The sequence below is a fragment of the Elaeis guineensis genome, chromosome 1 (assembly GCF_000442705.2).
Source record: "Elaeis guineensis isolate ETL-2024a chromosome 1, EG11, whole genome shotgun sequence".
Lineage (NCBI taxonomy): Eukaryota > Viridiplantae > Streptophyta > Magnoliopsida > Arecales > Arecaceae > Elaeis > Elaeis guineensis.
Window position 1 is genome coordinate 117,902,927 of NC_025993.2, and position 18,513 is coordinate 117,921,439.

Below are 18,513 nucleotides of genomic sequence, written 5' to 3' on the forward strand. Positions count from 1 at the left end.
CACTCTGAGGTACTCATACTGCATCCTGCATCGATTGCATGAGGTCCAAAATGTATCGAGTTTTGATGGATGAGATGAGGGGGTACAGCAGATTGAGCCACACCACTGTTACTCTTCCGAGCTCTTTTACTGGATGTTGTGTTCTTGGAAAAATTGTAGAAACCATTGGAAGAATTAGGAACAGAATGATCTCTGTTTGGTTGAGTAACTTTCTGCTGGAATCCTTTTCCGTTCCTCTTCTCATCATACATAATTTTTCTACTCTTATCAGACAAAACACTCCATGCTTCAGAAATAAGCTTGAAAGCACCTTCAGAACCTATTGACTTGTTTTTATCCGGGTGAAGTTGGAGAGCTAGCTTCCTGTACTGTTTCTTCACAGTCTCTTCATCAGCTGAAGCATTCACACATAGAATTGCATACCAATCATTTTCTCCATTGACCTTCACTTGTGCTGCAAGATGAACATCAAAAGTTGCAATCATCTGGTTGATACCTTCAAGTGATGGAAAGAGATTTTGGGCCTTCAGAGCAAATTTTTTAGCACCTACAATGTCCTTCGCACTGAACTTTCTTTCAGCAATTTCTTTTGCCCTAAGGGCCTCATCTCTATTGCATTCCATTATCTGCCTCCTATCCTCACACAAATGGTCTTTTCGTGTATAAACTCTCCATTCAAGACCAACAACAGCACAACCTACACTTCTACTAACTGAAACAATAAATTCTTCAATGCCTGAAGCCAACTGGTCCTAGTAAATTCTCCCATATCCTAAACAGCAAACAACACAACACCCAAAGAAAAGTTAATGCAATTACAAAGTGCAAAGTGCCCAAACAAATAAGAACACATTAAGATCAATTGTTCAGCTTCTCAAAAACAAAGTACATGCACAAAATGTAAATTGTAATGTGAAGCACGCAAAAAATCATTCAGGTTTCAAAGCTTATTACAAGCACAAAATCCAAAGTGTATTTGTACTGAAATAAACAGAAACACATCAAGATTAATTTGATTTCTCAAATCCTTACTACAAGAACAAAAATATGAATGAAATATATACAAGAAGCAAACAAAAATATATGAAGATCATTTATTCAGACCCTCAGAAACTTATTACAAGAACAATGCATAAAGCAAGATGTGTACCCAACCAAATAAAAGCTCATTGAACTCATCACTCAGCTGTCAAAAACGTACCATCAGCACAATTTATGAAGTGCAGTGAATACAAAACAGATGCAAAAAAAAAAAAACCCTCAAAATCCATCGTTTCAGCTTCTATGACATACCAAACACAAAATATAAAGCGACAATGCAAGTGAAAACAAGTAAAAACGCATAAATATCCACCATTCAGTCCTCTCCTAACCGATCGATCCCTAATCTAAAATCAGAAGACCAGTATTCTCAAAACCTGATGATGGAGTATTTTCAAATCAGAAGATGACAATATCTATCAATCAAGATGAGCAAATAAAAAAGTCAATTAAGCAACAGTGAGATCACATTTCACAAGCACATCAAAGCTTAAAATGATAAAAAAGGCAACTTCCCGTTTCTTAAAACTAACAAACAAAGGGACTCAAATTTTTTCTCACCCTTTTTAAGTCTCAAAATCCATAATTCTCCCAAGATCTCGGATTTTTAAAGCACCAGGCCGTTGGGAAAACCGAAACCCCATATGAGAATCGAGCATGAGAGCAAATGAATAGCACAAAACAACACCAAGAAATCCACATAAAGCTAAGATTCGATCACTTTACAAATATCACTGGTCCTGAAGAGCAATTAACAAACGATGGCTCGGAAAAATTCTCGGTTGAGCTCAAAACCTAAAAGCCCCGAGATGGCCCGATCTCCGCCCAGAGAACACGGCCGGTGGTGCAAAAAGATACAGGAGATAGGGCGAAGGAAATCTAAGGGAAGAAGCGATTACCCATTCGGATAAAATCCACGACCGATGGAGGAATTTGAATCGCGACGCCGCATGAAAAACCTCGAACTCCAATCTTTTCCCACCAAAATGTTAAAAATTGGGGGGAAATTGAAACACCTTTGGTCAAACCCCCCTCACACCTCAAAACCAAAATTCCCAAATACCAAATACCTATGGAGGAAAAAGAAAGAAAAATAAAGAAAAAGGTCACAACCTTCTATTTTTTTAATTATTTTTTCCCCTTAACCCTAACCTACCTTTATTCATGTAAGATGAAAGGGTTATGTCCTAACCCAAGGGTTGGTTTGCCATTTTGCTCATTTTGCAGCAATTTATTATTCTAACTAAGAAAGTATCAAATAAAATACTTAGCAATGTATAATGAATGGTACATCATATTTGATACGAGAATTATTATAAATCTGGATGCAATATAAAATACATTTGATCTCTGTTTTAAGTTACACAGAATAATCTCTCTTTTTTTTTGATATTTTTACTAGAATATATAGATCAATAGGACAACACATGTGAAGGATTTTCATGCTAATAAATACCCATGTGGGACCCACATATAAGGGAGGTTTTGAAACTTTAGGACTTTTAGCCCATGCAGAAGGTGGGGTTAAGTTACATCTAAGTTAGGGTAAAGGGTTACCCTGGTGGTTAGATCAACTAGGGTGAAGGGTTACAAGCTCTACCCTGCGTGGTTAGATTAACTTGGACATTGGTTCCAGGGGAGAGGGCACTCTGGCCACCCATTAGATCCCACAACCCTTGAGCATGGAATTTTCTTGCATGCGGGGCCCAAGCATTTGCTTGCTTTTAGAGTCATCCATATCATTTTTTATACTCTAATAATGATCTTTAATAATTTTATTGTTCTTCTTCTTGTTCTTATTATTATTAGGGTACTGTTTCCTTCACTAGACTACACATATTCATATATATATATATATATATAAAGAAGGTAAACTTCCTGCTTGAGTGTCAAATATTTTTGAGTTTGTATTATAATACTAAATTATTTGTACTTTTTTGTGAGGCTGACTACATTTAATGATCATTCCTTTGTTACATTAATTCTTCTCTATCATTCCTTTTTTACTGTCAAGATTTCTAATTTGACAAAATGTAAGTAACTCTTTCATATGATGCATTCAGAAGTGCTATCTTAATGGAATTCAAGGTTAGGGTACAAGACTCCAATTGCATACTTGGAGACAGCTTAGTTTGGAAGAACTGATAGTACTACTTTGGTAAATATACAGCTTCAGTTTGAACCATTGCTGTTATTCAGGTAACTTATTTGATTTCACAATGTAAGTTACATCAAGAAAAGATTTCACAATGTAAGAAGACTCCAAAAATGGATCAGAACTTGGGCTTACTGCAGTAAGAAGACTCCAAAAATAGATTAGTAGTTAGGCTTACTGTAGTGACTGACTTGCAAACAATTCTCATTTCAACAATGTATAAAACTAGCTAGTTGTCAAACAAAAGCCTCCTTGTACACTCTCAAAAAATAAAAGCCTCTTTGTCCATGAATTTTTCTTGCATCAAGGAATGTTCTTTTCATCTTTTACTTCAGAACTGAAGCTTAGCTGAACTTAGGTGTCCATGAGAAGTTACCACTGAATTATCCATCCAGAATGTGAAAGCTGAAAACCTATGAAATCTTGTTGGTAAGGCCTGGTATCCATTGCAAATACATACACAACTAGTATTCTTCCATTTTGCCCCTGGTGCCAGAGTGCCCCACACACACCAACTTGGTTTGGGACATCCAAGTTTGTGGCCTCAAAGATGCAGTGTGAAACCTGTCAAGCACATATAGTTTTGGAATTGGCACAGAATAGATCAAAACCATTTAGCCTGGAGTACAAAACTAAGGACATAATAGGAGCCTACTAAGTACCGCAATTCAATCATATAACTCCAAGAATCCAAAGGAAATTTAAGACAAACTATAGTTACCAGATAAGAGCATTAAGTTGTTTGTTCTCCATGACGCAGTCAAGCATAAAAAGGAAAATAATGTACATTAAAGAAAACCATCTTAATTAATCCATACAGAAGAAGTGCATCTTAATTAGTCCATGGAGAAGAAGTGCTGCTATTAGACTATTTAATATATTGGAAGTGCAGAGAGATGGGGACTATTGATGTTTTAATTGGGATGGTGCTTTTCTTCAAGCTTTGGGGCCAGCCCCATGAGGCTAGCCTCAAAACCTTTTCCAATGACATATTAGTAGACGCCAAGTTTGAACCCAACCAAATTCCATGTCATAAGACAATGGATACTAATGACACTACAAATTACAAATACAGACTAACCATAACAAAGAAGATAAGGGTGGAAACCAAAGCTCCTGAAGATAATATACAATGATAGCATGACATCTCATGCCTGCACAAATAAAATGACAATTTCAAACAAGAACATTATGCAGGCTTCATTAATCTCCATTTTCCAGCAAATTCTGCTGCCTGAGAGCTACAAATGGTAGGGATCTGGCTCCGATATTTTAACATGGATAAGACACTAATGAGGATTCTGAATCCGATAATCTGATGCTTGATGGTACATACAAGGAAAAAAACCATTTTTAGTACCAGACTCTATTCTTCCTGAAAGAAAAACTTCATGTGCGAGTACATCCATATAGATTGGTATAGACAATCTTGGTCCTATAAACAAGAATCAGGCTCAAGATAACTGCAATGATGCACAATCCGGACATAATTAAGGAACTGAAGAAAAAGCAAATGCCCCCCTTGCATTTTAGCGGCTCCTCCACCTGGAAACTTACATCATGAAGTAAACTCTGAAGTAAAGAAGCTGAACTATTATGCATGTGTGCTTGTTTCCCTGCTTCATAGTCATAAATACCACTAGCAATTAGACCTGAGAAGATCAGTGAACCTGCAGGATTGGCCACAGTGAGAAAATTGTACAATGCCCCAAAGTTTTTCAAGCCAAACAGCTCAGAGGCAGCAGCTGGCACAATGGCCCAATGAGCTCCATATCCAAGTCCGATCAGCAATGTTCCGATGTGCATTGTTCCAGGCCAAGCCATGGCAAAGAAGAAGTGTCCAATAGCCATCAGAATCTGAGCTACTGCCATAGCCACTGGCCTTGGATAAGCATGGTCCCTGATCAGGGAGAGTAGTGTGTTATTAGACAAAAGAAAGCAAGGAATTCAAAGCAACTAATAATAAATGTTGTTAGTTCGATATGAGGATAACAATACCAGATAACCCAGTGACTGGAAAGATGACTTAATAGATCTTGCAAGTGATGAATTTCAATGAGTTTTATGAGCAATATTGCCACAGATGTGTTTCAGAAGATGCAAAGCTGCAAAAAATTTGCAATCAATGAAAGATATGACAACTATTGACTGGTGGTAGTTAGAATATTCATATTTACATACAAATTAGACCCAAAGCTTTATTAGGTGAAGTAATTATGTGTTCAACCTATCATACATTTCAGCCAACCAGCCTTGGATCAGCTGATTGGCACTCCTTTCCGCTCAGGAGAGCTCCAGGGTTCAAACTTTAGTTGTGGCAAATTTTCAAGAGAGAGAGAGAGAGAGAGAGAGAAACTGTCAGACATTTCCTCAATTTGTTTCTTGTTCTGATCTTAAAGGCATGGCTATACACTGCAACTTGCGAAACAAAAGTATGAAACATGTGATAAAATTAAAATCAATATGCAGGAATTTTTTTTAAAAAAGCAAGAAATACATGCAAAACACATGCACAACTGGAAATTATTTTTTTAGTGGTTTTTCTGTTGGCTTATCATTTGCTACAACATGAACCAGCTTCCCCAAAGTTGCAGACATTTTTACATTACTAACTTTTCTAAACTAAATAAAATCTATTTTTCAACTAGCTTCCAGGCTATACATGGTTTGATAGGAAAAACAACTAGAACTCATTATTCAATTCATACATGACAAGTATTGCAAATTAAAAAGGGATGTTAAATCTGTAAGGTAGCTGCAGCTAGAAACTCATGGTAGACCACAAGCTCCAAGCCTTGACACATTAAGGCATAGCTTTAATGGCATATAAATGAAATTCTTGCATGCCAATGAAATTCTAGCATTACTTTGAATGCCCACAATTAAACAGAAGCAATACCGTACCATACACTTTCTTCACATTAACCAAAAAAGAAATAAGAAATAAGAAAAAGAAAAATTTAATCACTTCACTTAAATCTTCCACCAGATGAGTGTGCAAGACTATAGCCTTAACATACAACTTTCAATAGGGCTCTTTGAAAATGCTATGAAACTGTACCTACATTACGTGGTTTATTAGCTTAATTCCAGAATGGTTGTTAAAATTTTATACACTGTCCTTTCTAGTGTAACTAAATTCAAAACTCACTGAATATGCAAGTCATATATAACAAACCTATCTCTCCTTTTCTTCATATTACCACTGGCACATCATTTAATCTGAATGCTTTAAAGTTCCATTTTCTTCTAAAAGCCTTTTTATCTTGGCTGACAAAGATACACCAATATCCTGTTCTTCATGATTTTCCTAAATATGAGTCCCCTTGAAGTGCTCTTTTAGTAGCATCAGCAGTACCCTTCCATCTTCCTTAATGGCTTAATCTTACCACATTTAGTCTATAACTCTATTCTAAATCCTGCCAATATGATTTCTATTTCAAGTTTTCCTCACCCTCAGCTTAGCTATGTCTTTAACACCTTTTAAAGAACCATATCTTATATATCAATAAAAGCAGCATGCTACTCATATGCTCAATCACATCTTTTATTGCATATTAATAAACTTCTTTCTAGCTCTATTGCCCTATGAGCCTGTTTTCTGAAAAGCATAATTTAGAGGTCAATAGGGTTGCTGACATGCCAGATTGATCAGGTCGATCGGTAGGATTAGGTCCATCAGGAGACAGTTCGATTTTGCCTTGGTGAAAGAACTTAAAATTTGTAATAAGATGAGAACATGTGAAGAAAGAAAGCAAATAAGGGTATCGATGACTCACAGGTAGAGAAACCAACCAATAAAAGATTGATTACATGAAAACACAATAACTGGGTATAAGACAAATATTCTCCAAGGTAGAATCATTGTCACATTGGAGAATTGGATAGACCAGTAAGGATCAAGGATACAAAATTCTCTCAATGCTCACTCAATCTCTTCCAAAGCAGAATGAGACTTCATGTTGGAGAACGTTGGACCAAAGTCAGTAATGCAGGATCCTTTTGATGCTCATCGCGGTACACAGAAGAGGCATAGAAGCCTTGTCCATTTTGGTGCTGATGTCAATAGCTCATGAGTTTATGCAGAGTGTGAGAGATAGCAAATGAAGCTTTCCTCATCTCCTTATATTGCAAATTAGTAGTTATTTTCAACAATAACTACCCTTTTTGTATAGTTTTTTGTCTTGGTAACCCCCTCCTATGTGGTTGCTAGTGGTTCTTTGCATGGCTAACTTCTCCTTGTCCAAAGAGCTTTCTTTAGAAACTTAATTCCAGCAAAAACACACGCAGCCTCTTGTATCAGCGACAAGCGACCGAACATAGCCCTTCCAAGTGTCATGAAAAATTAATTATCAAATCTTGATCAATCTAATGTTTCTGACCATTTTCTATAGCCAGTCACTGCCAATTAAGTTTTTTTAGTGTAAACATTTCTCCCCGTGGCTAATGAAAATGAATGAAAGAAATATTTTTATTGAGTCATGAAAATGATATTTTTGTTGAGTAGAATATACATAAGTTGATATACGATCAATCAAACATAACAAACGGTAAGTCAAGCATGGTAATAAACTACTATTGAAGATTGATCAAGTATCTTGATACCTATTGACAATGGTGTTGGTCAACTAGAAAATGCTATATTTTGCACAGTGAACAAACACATGCTTTATGGTTACCAAAGGCATACCTTTAATGATTAATAAATGTGCTCCCAACAACCAAGTAAGATGAATAATAATAACAAAAACAGTGATTGTACATGATCGATCATCATGATCCATGCTATTATTATTGGTCAACATGAAGAAATGTTTTGGCCGATTGGTATTCCATGGTCAATTGACTATTTTTGGTTGGTCAGCCTTCTTTGGCTTTGTTTGATCAACCTCTCTTGATTGATTGGCTTTTCTAGGCCTTGGTTAATCAGCCATTACTGATATTTTATCCTTTCTAGGCCTTGCTCAATTAGCTTTTAGTGGTCCATTCGCCTTTCTAGGCCTTGGGTGATTAGCCTTTCCAAGCCTCCATCAACTATTATGAGTCGATTGATCTTTTTAGGCATTGATTGATCCACCGTTATTGGTTGATTTTTCACTTTTACATTTAATTGATTTTTTTCAATTAAATTCGACCAATATTCCTCAATTATTTTTGCTACTTGATGACTAGCTTTTTGTGGGTGTTGTTTAAGATTGTTAGATATTTTTGATCTTGACAATAAATTTGTTCACTCTTATATGGTTGAGTTTTGATTAAATGGACAATATCTTTTAAATAACTATACCCCCATTTTGGGAATTGGAGGACACATATCCCCATGGTCAATTTTTGGGTAATTAAACCATATGTTTTGAATGACTACACCCTCCATGATTAGGATTAGTGAACATATAATCATATGTTCTATCTTTAAGTGAATCAAACACATGATTTGAATGAATATGCCTCCCAGGTTCCGAATTAGTGGACATATAGTCTTATTGTCAATCTTTAGGTGAACTGGCTCCAAATGAGTGTCCCCAGATTTAAGATTTGAGGATATATTCATAATATATTCATAAGATCAATATTTATATGAATCAATCTTCCACTTCGAAGTTTGAACAGTTATTTCCCCAAGTTTTGAAATATATGATAACGACCATTGATTTGGCCATTATCGAGCAATTGACCATTTCCATTTTTCCAATTCATGTGAGACCACTCGATAAGTGAATAATCTTATGCCAGACATAATAGATTTGTGTAACTTGAGATAATCTAGTCAAAATATATCATATCTTATTTGATGTTGTTTAAATCTTCTAACGGCTAGATTATAATATTTGTTTGCTAAATAATTATACACAGCATCATTCTCATGTAGATGCCAAATCACTTCTTGAAATGTAGCAGTAGTTAAATATTATAAATTAATCATGAAACAAAATCTTGCTATGTTATACATTAGCCATTCTGTGGCCTTCAATTTTCGCATTAGGTGTTCTCCATTTGCCAAATTTGTGGCCTTGTTGAGAAGTTCTAACCGCTTCTTAGCCTTGAGAACTAGATGAGACATTTTATGAGCATCACAAGTTTCTTCCTCACCATTTTTCTCCAGCAACAGAAATTCACTATGCGTAGGATAATTTTCATGCTCATTGATTATGGTTTCAGCATTTTTGATATGATCATTCCCTTAGAATGTTTCACCTTGGCTTACTACCTTTGTTCTTCTTTGGCATTCTATCCTATTATATCCCACTAAGGATACCAAAAATATTTCCTAACAAAAACTAGTGGCCGATGGAGTTGATGGTGTGCTAGATCAATTAGATCGACCAGTAGAATTGGATGGATAAGGAGATAGGGTTCAATTTTCTTTAGTAAAAGGATTTAAAATTTCCAATAGGAAGAGAATATTGCAAAGAAAGAAAACAAATAAGTAATAACTACAGGTGAAGAAACTACACAATAAGAGATTGATTACATGAAAGAAAAGTAATTAAATACAAGATAGATTTTCCAGGGTGGAATGGTTGTCATGTTGGAGAAATTAGTTGTCGATAAGGGCCAAGGATGCAGAATCCTCTTAACGCTCGATCTTCTACAAGGTGGAACAAGCTTCACTGTCTCGGTACTAGACTCCGATGCAGTAAAACCATATTACAATATCGATACATGGTTAGGTACAGTATGGTAGTATTGGTATAGAGTGGTACAGCATACTGGTATAATACTGATATACTATGGTATGCCCCATACCAGGCGGTATAGGGTGGCACGGCAAACTATGAGGTGGAACAAGAATTCACATTTGGATACTTTTAATAAGGTTGGGGAGCAAAATCCTCTCGATGTTCATTGTGGTACATATGAAAGGCATGGAAGCTTTATCTGTGTTTATATAGTCAAATGTCCACATGTGTAGAGTAAGAGAGATAGCAAATGAAGCCTTCTTGCTCTTTCTTATGCTGTAGATTGGTAGTTATTTTCAACAACAACTACCTTTTTTTGTATGGTTTCTTGTCGCAACTTTGTAAGAACCCATGCAAGCATGTGTTTAGTCCCACATTAGCTATTCATTAGTTAGATATCTAAACCTTGGATACTTATATAAGGCCAAAGAATACAAATAATACCTTGGCTAGGGTGAGGTCCTGGTTTGTCAAAATGGTATCAGAGTGGAACAAGAGGAATATGCATGTATCTAATCCCATGTTGGTTGTGCACTGGAAAAATCTTAGGTACCTACACAAGGCCAAGAAACCTAAGTTGTACCTTGTGGCTAGCTCTTTTGGACGAGATCCTAGGTCATTACAAACTCCGTCCTTGATGGTTGCTTGTGATTTCTTGCATGATTAATTTCTCCTCGTCAAAATAACTTCCTAACTTCCCTTAGGAAGTTAATTCCAGCATAAACTACCAATAGTGACCTCTTGTATGAGTGACAAGAGGACAAATGTAGCCCTTCCAAGTATCATGCATAAATTAATGAGATCTTTATCAATCGAACAACTTGGACCATTTTCTATAGTTGAGCGATGACCAATTAATTTTTGGGTGTAAGCAGAATCAAAGTATTCCTTCACTAATTCTCCTTATACATGCATTGCCTTAGAATATCCAATGACTTCTCTAGTGTTTGTCCTTTTCTTTGTAATTAATGCCACCATCATACCATATAAGCTACATGGCTTTTCCCAATAATCATAGCAATTCTTAAGTTCCATTTTATCTTCTTCAGCAGCTTACCTCTAAATGATGCCACATGTTCCTTCTCATACTCTGTCAATGTAATCAGATTTATCTGTCTCATACATATGCTACATGCTCCAAGTGTACTCATTTTTCTAATTTTCGAAAACAACATGCTGTTTGTAATAAGCAAGTTTTCTTGTATAAATTTATTCTCCTTTCATTTAATAGTCACTCCATGAGATTAACAAATTAAGCTGATTTCTAGCATGCTTTATATTATAACGTCATTATTTCTGCTCCATATTCTTAAAGTCGGTACTCTTAATTGCTAAAACATGAGCCACTACATTGTCAAGTATTGAATATCACATTCCATCCCCATCTCCAAATCCCTGTCTCCCCTGTTTATCACTTCTGTTTTCCACTATATCCCAGAATAAGTCTGAACCTACCATTATTGACATAACCAATTGTTGCATGTATCAGGAAGCTCCATCGTATCCGACAAAATTGCATTTAAATTAAAAAAAAAAAGAACAAAAAAAAGAAACACTCAGACAAAAATATTCACAGTTCTGCTAATTACCAACAGCAATGATCAATCTGGATGCTGTCATGCACAGACAAAAATTTTCGATGCATGTATGTTATAAAGTGCTCAAGAAATTTATTTCTTTTATGAGTTGGAAGATATGGAAGAAAGTGAAATAATAATCATACCTCACAATGATCTCAGAAAAATAGCCTCCACCTACACGGCCAAGAAAGTTCCAAATACTGATCATGGATACAAAAATATGAGTATCATCGTAACCCAACGACTCGCTCATCTGGCCCAAATTATCAATGACTGTCAAACCAGATCCTGATCCCAGCAAAAGAGAGACAAAGATAAGCCAAAAGTCTGCCTTTATCAATGCCTGTGTCAAGGTAAAGTCTTCTCCCCTACGTGGACCTCTCCTCTTCTTGACCCTCACAGCTCCTTCCGCTGCTGCTTGAAATAGTCTAGCTTGCAACTGGGCAATCCTCTTCTGCCTCTCCAATGTAGGCAGTAAGTCAACTTCCTTTGGCTTTTCCTCCTCTACCTCACTTAGAATAACCTCATTTTGTTCCTCAGATTGACCTGACTTACTTGTCTCTCCTTTTGAAGTCTCAGGCAAGAGAAATTCTTGAGCAGGAGAAATGACATCAAAATGGAAAGTCAAGAGCAATGGAATGACAATGGGAAATATTAGGAGAAAGAGTAGCATTACTGTGAATGCAATAATCACAGTATGACTCAAGTTAACTAAATCTTCTAGAAGCATGATGCCCATTAGATAAGCAGCAAGAAGCAAACACAAGCTATAAATGAACATAAAACTAGATTTATCTGAAGGCCGCACTTGTCTGTGGCCTCCAACAGGTCTAACAATGAACATCAAGGCAATAACTACCAATGATGGTCCCACTGCAACCATAAAGATGAGAGCAGCATGATCAGATGTGTGTATCATTGCAAATATCTGAGTCAAAATCGCACCACTCAGACCAGCAAATCCCTTTAGTATTCCCACTATGGGGCCCCTACTCTTGGGAAAATTTTGTACACATGAAACCAGTGCAGCTGTGTTGAAGTAAGTCTCTCCATTATTTCCCAGAAAGATAAGAACGCACATCTGCACCACAGGTAAAAGCAGAGCTAAAAATGAATATTTTTGGAATCATATCATCTGAAAGTGGGATAGCATCCTATGTATAGTTTTAAAAACTTAACAATACATATTACTGATGGAAAATATTTTTTCAGTCATTAGTTGAACAGAAAGATTAGCAAACAAAAAAGGAGGACAAGACACTTAGAAAATAATGTTCTAAAGTTCCAAGTAAATATTTTCATAAAACAGTGTTGGGACTCCTATATTTCACCTTAGAACTAGTGATTTGATAATAATTAGAGTAGAAATGGAACAGTCCAGAATAAGGATAAATAAAAAGTCACAAAAAATGCATGTAGGTATATATAAGGATCATGGAGATAAACTACAAAAGATACTGTTCTTGTTTGGAAGTAAAAGGCCATGAATTTTAAGTATTTTCTTTCCATGACCAAAACAAATCAGGATAAACTATAAATTCTGTCATGAAAATATCACATAATTTACAACATACTCGCATGATGTATAGAATGATTTACTCAGCAACTAAAACACTTTTGATGCCAACTAGATATTAATAGCTGGCAGTATAAAAGTGAGTTGACTATTATTAGACTAATTTATTATTTAACAGGGGACAAAATTTTGTTAGACGAGTAGCACTGAAAACAAGTCCAAGCATGACTAGAGAATCAAAATTTCAGAGGAAAGCTAAATTTAACAGCAATTTCATTTGATTTTCATCTAAAAGAATTACAGGGATTCAAAAAATGCAAGCTTGCAAGCGAAATGATACATGTAAGATTTATCAAAGTAAAAAACATGACAATAAGGTTTTAGCGTAAAGTTCTGAAAAGAAAAGAAAACAATCAAGGAGTTGATTGATTAAGATGGTCTGTGGAGATTTGAGGAAGCTTGATTTGACAGAGTATGAGGCCTAAGAGGAAAACCAATGATGAGCACATGTTAATAGGATTTCTTATGGTAGCAATTGTTTTAATGTGGCTTGGTGACTTATTGTCTATTACATTTTTTCATCTCCCTCTTTTTTTATAAATATTTTTTGAGTTCATTTTGATTACCTATAATTTTGATCTAGTTGTTATATGACCAGTAATTATTAGCTTATGGTTGCCAATTTTATGTTCTTTATTTATAAAATCGGTGATTTACATTTTTTCATCGTAGGCGAATCATTCTTCAAATTTGATTCATGGAGTTTGTCTTCTTTCCTATTTCATTGAGAGCTTACTTGTTTGGATATTAGAAAACTGTCAGTAGTTATGAGTTCATGAACTGCATGTCTGATAAAATGTGACATTGGCCTCATATAGCTCTTGACTCCAAGCACTCAGTCCACATAAGATAACAACTTATTACTGACATACAAAGCCTTGAGCCTTTCACTAAGCCTCACTTTCATGCAAGGATTCAAACTTAGCCTTTCACTCAGATCACTTCCAAACACAATTTCCACCAGAAAAATCAGTTTCCATCTGCAAATCATTTATAATATTTTTAAAAATTCCAAAAATGGTGAATATCATCTTTGAGCAATATATTGACTACAATTTTGGACAAAGGCCTCATTCTTAGTAATCATATTCCCCAGAGCCACCAGATCACTGATATGCTTGTGCATTTAATCCATAAAATTTAAAAAAGAACACGCTCACTCATTGCCCAGAAGAGCAAATTGAGCATCCCAAAAGCTGGATAAATTCCTGGAGCACATAAATGAGCAACACAGTGCAATCCCTGCCAACGCTTTCAGGGAGAAAGCGAACTTAGGAAAAGTGAATCCTTAAAATTTCACCAGACAAATTCCAGTTAACGGGAAAAAACAGTAATAACCGTAACATTTAATGAAGGCCATTTAGAATAGAGACAACAAGCTGCAGTGCACTCGAAAGAAAAGATTTTGTTTTTTTTTTCTTTTTAAAGCCAAGAAGACAGAGAACTAAAAACAATGAGTACTACATATTTCACCAGACAAAATTCAGTTCATCCAAATGCAAAAGATTTGGGGGCAAGTTGTTTAAAAAAAAAAAAAAGAGAACCAATAATTAAAGGATTCAAGTAAGTCCAACAAACATCCACCGTTTGAGTGGGAAGGTAGACAAAGCCATTTAGAATACAAACAAGAAAGAAAAGTCAATCAAAGAACTCTCATATTATTCAATGACCAGAAAACCAAGCTTGGCACCTAAAATAACAATTAGAAGCATCCAATTTAACCAGAGAAATTCCCTAAAGATCCAATTATCAAAGTAATAGAAAAGAGCAAAGAAGATACGTTTTCAGACAACAAAAACAATATCACAATTCACAAAACAACAAAACCAATGAACATCTTCAACAAATTTCTGCTTCGATTGAGCAAAAGAACATGACAAACCTCGAACATCAATGGAAAATTCCCACAAGAAGCAATCAAAGCTATGAATTTAAACACATCCACTTTTACTCACCGCCCACAGAGGCAACGCCGGCGCTCTCCCCGTGACGATGAGCCAAACCCACCCATATCCAATTAAATTCTGCAGCGCTCCGATGAGCAGCGCCGCCCAGAGAGGTAGGATCTCGCAGAGGCTGCCGGCAAGGAACCCGACACTGTCGCCGAGGTCCTTCGCGACGCCGAGGCTGGCGATCTGGCGTTGGTTGTAGCCAAGAGAGCTCTTGATCACCGGCGACAGGCTCCCAAAGAGGTATCCAATACCTGCGACGGATTGCACCCACATTGCGGCCACAAAAACCAGCCATCTGTTGTTCAGGAAGGATCCAAATCTTCCTTGAAGCCTCCCCATTTCTTCTCAGATTGAGAGCTCAAAAAATTGTGATAAAGATTGGATCTTTCCCCTTCTGGAGTCACTTTTAGATTGTAATAAAAGGGAAAAACCCAGTAAAATTGAATCTTTTACTCTTTTTTACTCCCAAAAAAAAAAATCTTTGTTTTTTATATGAAATACTCCAGAGCTACAAAGGAATAAAAAGAGATGGATTAAAGAGGTTTCGTCGAACAAATGAGACGGTTTCATGGGAAATTCTTCACAGAACTCACGAATACTGCACGGATTAATAAGAAAAGTCCGATCTTTTTGGTCTCTGGGAGATAGAATTTGGGATCGGACAATTTAATGGGGATTTCTTTTAGGATTTAACGGGAAAAAAAGTGGATTGAAATTTGGGAGGAGAAGGAGATAATGAAGAGGGAACCGGGGAGGAGATCGCCCGAAAGGTATCGAGAGGAATTTGAAATTTTACAAGGAGACCGGGGCTTATGAAAAGAAACTCCTCGTTTGTGATTATTTCGCAAATGCCACTAAGACACGACAACATTTTCCATTATCGTGACGTGTGATCCGGCACGTAGGTTCCGCCGGGTAGATGATGCGGTTACGATTCCTCGGCTTCTGCCAGGATCCAGCGTCATTTCATCGGCGATCTTTTGGCGGAGCTCCTGAGGGGATAAGCGTGTGAGGTCATTGAGGTGGGGCCCATGATCGGATCTTTCCAAAAAAAAAAAAAAAACATTTTTTTGTTTCTATTTTTAAGGAGACGCAATCATGTTAGATTTACTAAATCCAGTTGATCAACTTTGTCAGAATATTTAGATGGATAAATTTTTTTTTTGATAAATTAGATATATTGCACCAATCCTATATAAATCCATGAGAATAAACATGCAAAAATATTCAAAATTTGGAAAGGAGCAGAAAAATAGAATAGTCCTATATGATTAGCTCCATAACTTATAACCTAATCATTGGTCATGTTACCATAAACATGCATCATCTCTTCAAAAAAGAATAAAGGATGGAAATTATTTGACACTTACCAGCATCAGTGGATAGGAGTCGGCCTTAGGAGGTAATGTTCACATTAGACATTCAACAACTATCAAAAAGTCTCCTTCCAAAATAATATAGGGGGCTATGGTCTACCATACTGTCTTCTACTATCACATATCATACCATATCAGTATGCTCTATCATACTATATCGATGCTTAGTATGTTGTCTTATATTGCATCGAATCATATGTCTTGTATTGTATCGAATCATATATCGATACTATAATAGGATAGTATTGATATAGAGTTATGATAAATCTTACTCAGAGCTTTTAAGACTCTTGTAGTATTTGTCATATATTTTCATACTACTCTTAGTTTTACCATTTGGACTATTGTATCAAGAACCCAAACTCCACTAATAGTGATAAATAAATCTATAAAGCTTTGATAATATATCCCAAACCGCCATAAGCATTCCTATTTCGAACGTAGATATCGAAATTAATCTTGAGAAAACCAAAAGTATGGTGCCAAACTCCCAAGAAAAATGAATTAGTTAGAGTAACACATAATTTGCTGAAGAGGAGCCACATTTATGCTATCAATGGTTCTTCCGAGACAACAGCATAAATGAATTCCTTAGCCTGGATGTGGACTTCCATAGTAATCAATTTGGGACTTTGAACCACATTTTGATAGATGCATTCATTTCTGGCAACCAAATGTGATAAGCTATATAATACATGAGAATACGCTCAAACCTCCAGCCACTTTTGGATGAAATCCCTTCAGTAGTTTGGAGAAAGCATCAAGGGAGAGAGAAAAGGGGGTTCTTTTCCATCTTGGATCAGTTGGGTTGGGCTTGCTAAGTTAGGGTCAAGTGGTATGCTTGATTTGGGCAAATTTTCCTCCTGGATAGTTCCATTGGATATAAGTTGTTTGATGTTTGTTAATCTAGGGTGACATGTAGCATAGTGAGTTCGGTTAAATTTAGGTTTTCTCCTGAGAGTTCTTGAACGATGCAGGGATATTGTAAATCCTAAGTTAAGCAAATGGATGATAGTTTTGTTTTGAAACTATATTTTTTTCAGTTGTTCATAGAAAAACTATGACACGTGCACCAAAGATGGCTAGAAGCATCAAGGGTGAGAGGTGAGGTACAGGTATTTGATGCTATACAGATATTTTGTTCTCTTTATTTTTGGGGTTTGAGAGGGAAGTAAACTTTATTTTATTGCTCTTTGCTCTCTTTTATTATTATTATTATTAAAATTTTTTATATGTATATCCTCTCAAACATTCAAATTTGCATAAATACTATTTCAAAATTGATATCTATATATATACCCTCATAAAATATCTTTTCTTGTATATGCACTCATGTCATCTAACACCTTAAAAATTAATAGTTTAAAATTAAAATGACTAAAATATCCTTATGGATGGATGCGTAAAAAAAAATTTATAAGGATATATATGCAAATAGTAATTTTATGAGGATATTCATGTAAATTTAAATATTTTGAAGGATATATACGCAAAAAATCCTAAACATAAATACACTTTCTTTGGTTTATTAATTATTTTTTTATTCTAATAGAAAAAATTAACATATACAGCTAAAATAATAAATTTACTTAATTGAATAATTTACATAGATAAAATGATCTTTTTATTAAATGATAGATCAAAATTATTTTATCTAAAAAATACATAGATCATAACCATCCATATTTCCTCTAATGTATAATAATATGCTTTTAAAAAAAATATCTAAATTTGATATTAGATGAATAATTTGTATATTTATATAGAATAGACATAATTATAGATTTGGACATTATATAACAATAAGAATTTATAATCTTATTAGATTTTATTTTAAATTTTTTTATCAAAAATATCTTTGTGAAGTGTATAAGATATATCATATTATTATAAGATGGACATAATTATCCTATCTTGCATAAAAATAAATATAATATAGTATTCTATATATAAAATTTTATATCATATCGTCATCATATTGTTATATTATATAATATGTTACTATATTGTAGAGTAAGAAGGCCTGAATTCATCTAGATGAAATAGATATAAATTAAATTAAAATTTTTTGCTTGTATATCCTTCTAAATAGTCAGATTTGCATGAATATCCTTATAAAATTATTATTTATATATATATCTTTATATTTTTTT

At 35.2% G+C, this 18,513-nt stretch overlaps 1 protein-coding gene across 2 annotated transcripts; it reads right to left on the bottom strand.

Annotated features, from left to right (window-relative positions):
* Window positions 1-4,126: 4,126 nt before the first annotated feature.
* Window positions 4,127-15,759, bottom strand: LOC140859401 (protein NUCLEAR FUSION DEFECTIVE 4-like). Of its 2 annotated transcripts, none has more exons than XM_073261070.1 (3): window positions 14,988-15,759; window positions 11,600-12,537; window positions 4,127-5,096 (listed from the first exon to the last, which is right to left on the bottom strand). In XM_073261070.1, the coding sequence occupies exons 1-3, from the start codon at window positions 15,321-15,323 to the stop codon at window positions 4,586-4,588; spliced, it is 1,785 nt and encodes a 594-aa protein (XP_073117171.1). In that variant the 5' UTR covers window positions 15,324-15,759; the 3' UTR covers window positions 4,127-4,585. The 2 variants fall into 2 exon arrangements, with proteins under 2 accessions (XP_073117171.1, XP_073117176.1); XM_073261075.1 differs by lacking the exon at window positions 4,127-5,096 and adding an exon at window positions 5,134-5,301.
* Between the last annotated feature and the right edge of the window lie 2,754 nt (window positions 15,760-18,513).

Coding starts and splice junctions, on each gene's coding strand:
- LOC140859401 (XM_073261070.1), bottom strand. CDS start 15,323: ATGGGGAGGCTTCAAGGAAGATTTGGATCCTTCCTGAACAACAGATGG. Junction 12,538..14,987: donor CGGCGTTGCCTCTGTGGGCG/GTGAGTAAAAGT, acceptor CCTGTGGTGCAG/ATGTGCGTTCTTATCTTTCT. Junction 5,097..11,599: donor TTTTCTGAGATCATTGTGAG/GTATGATTATTA, acceptor CTCCCTGATCAG/GGACCATGCTTATCCAAGGC.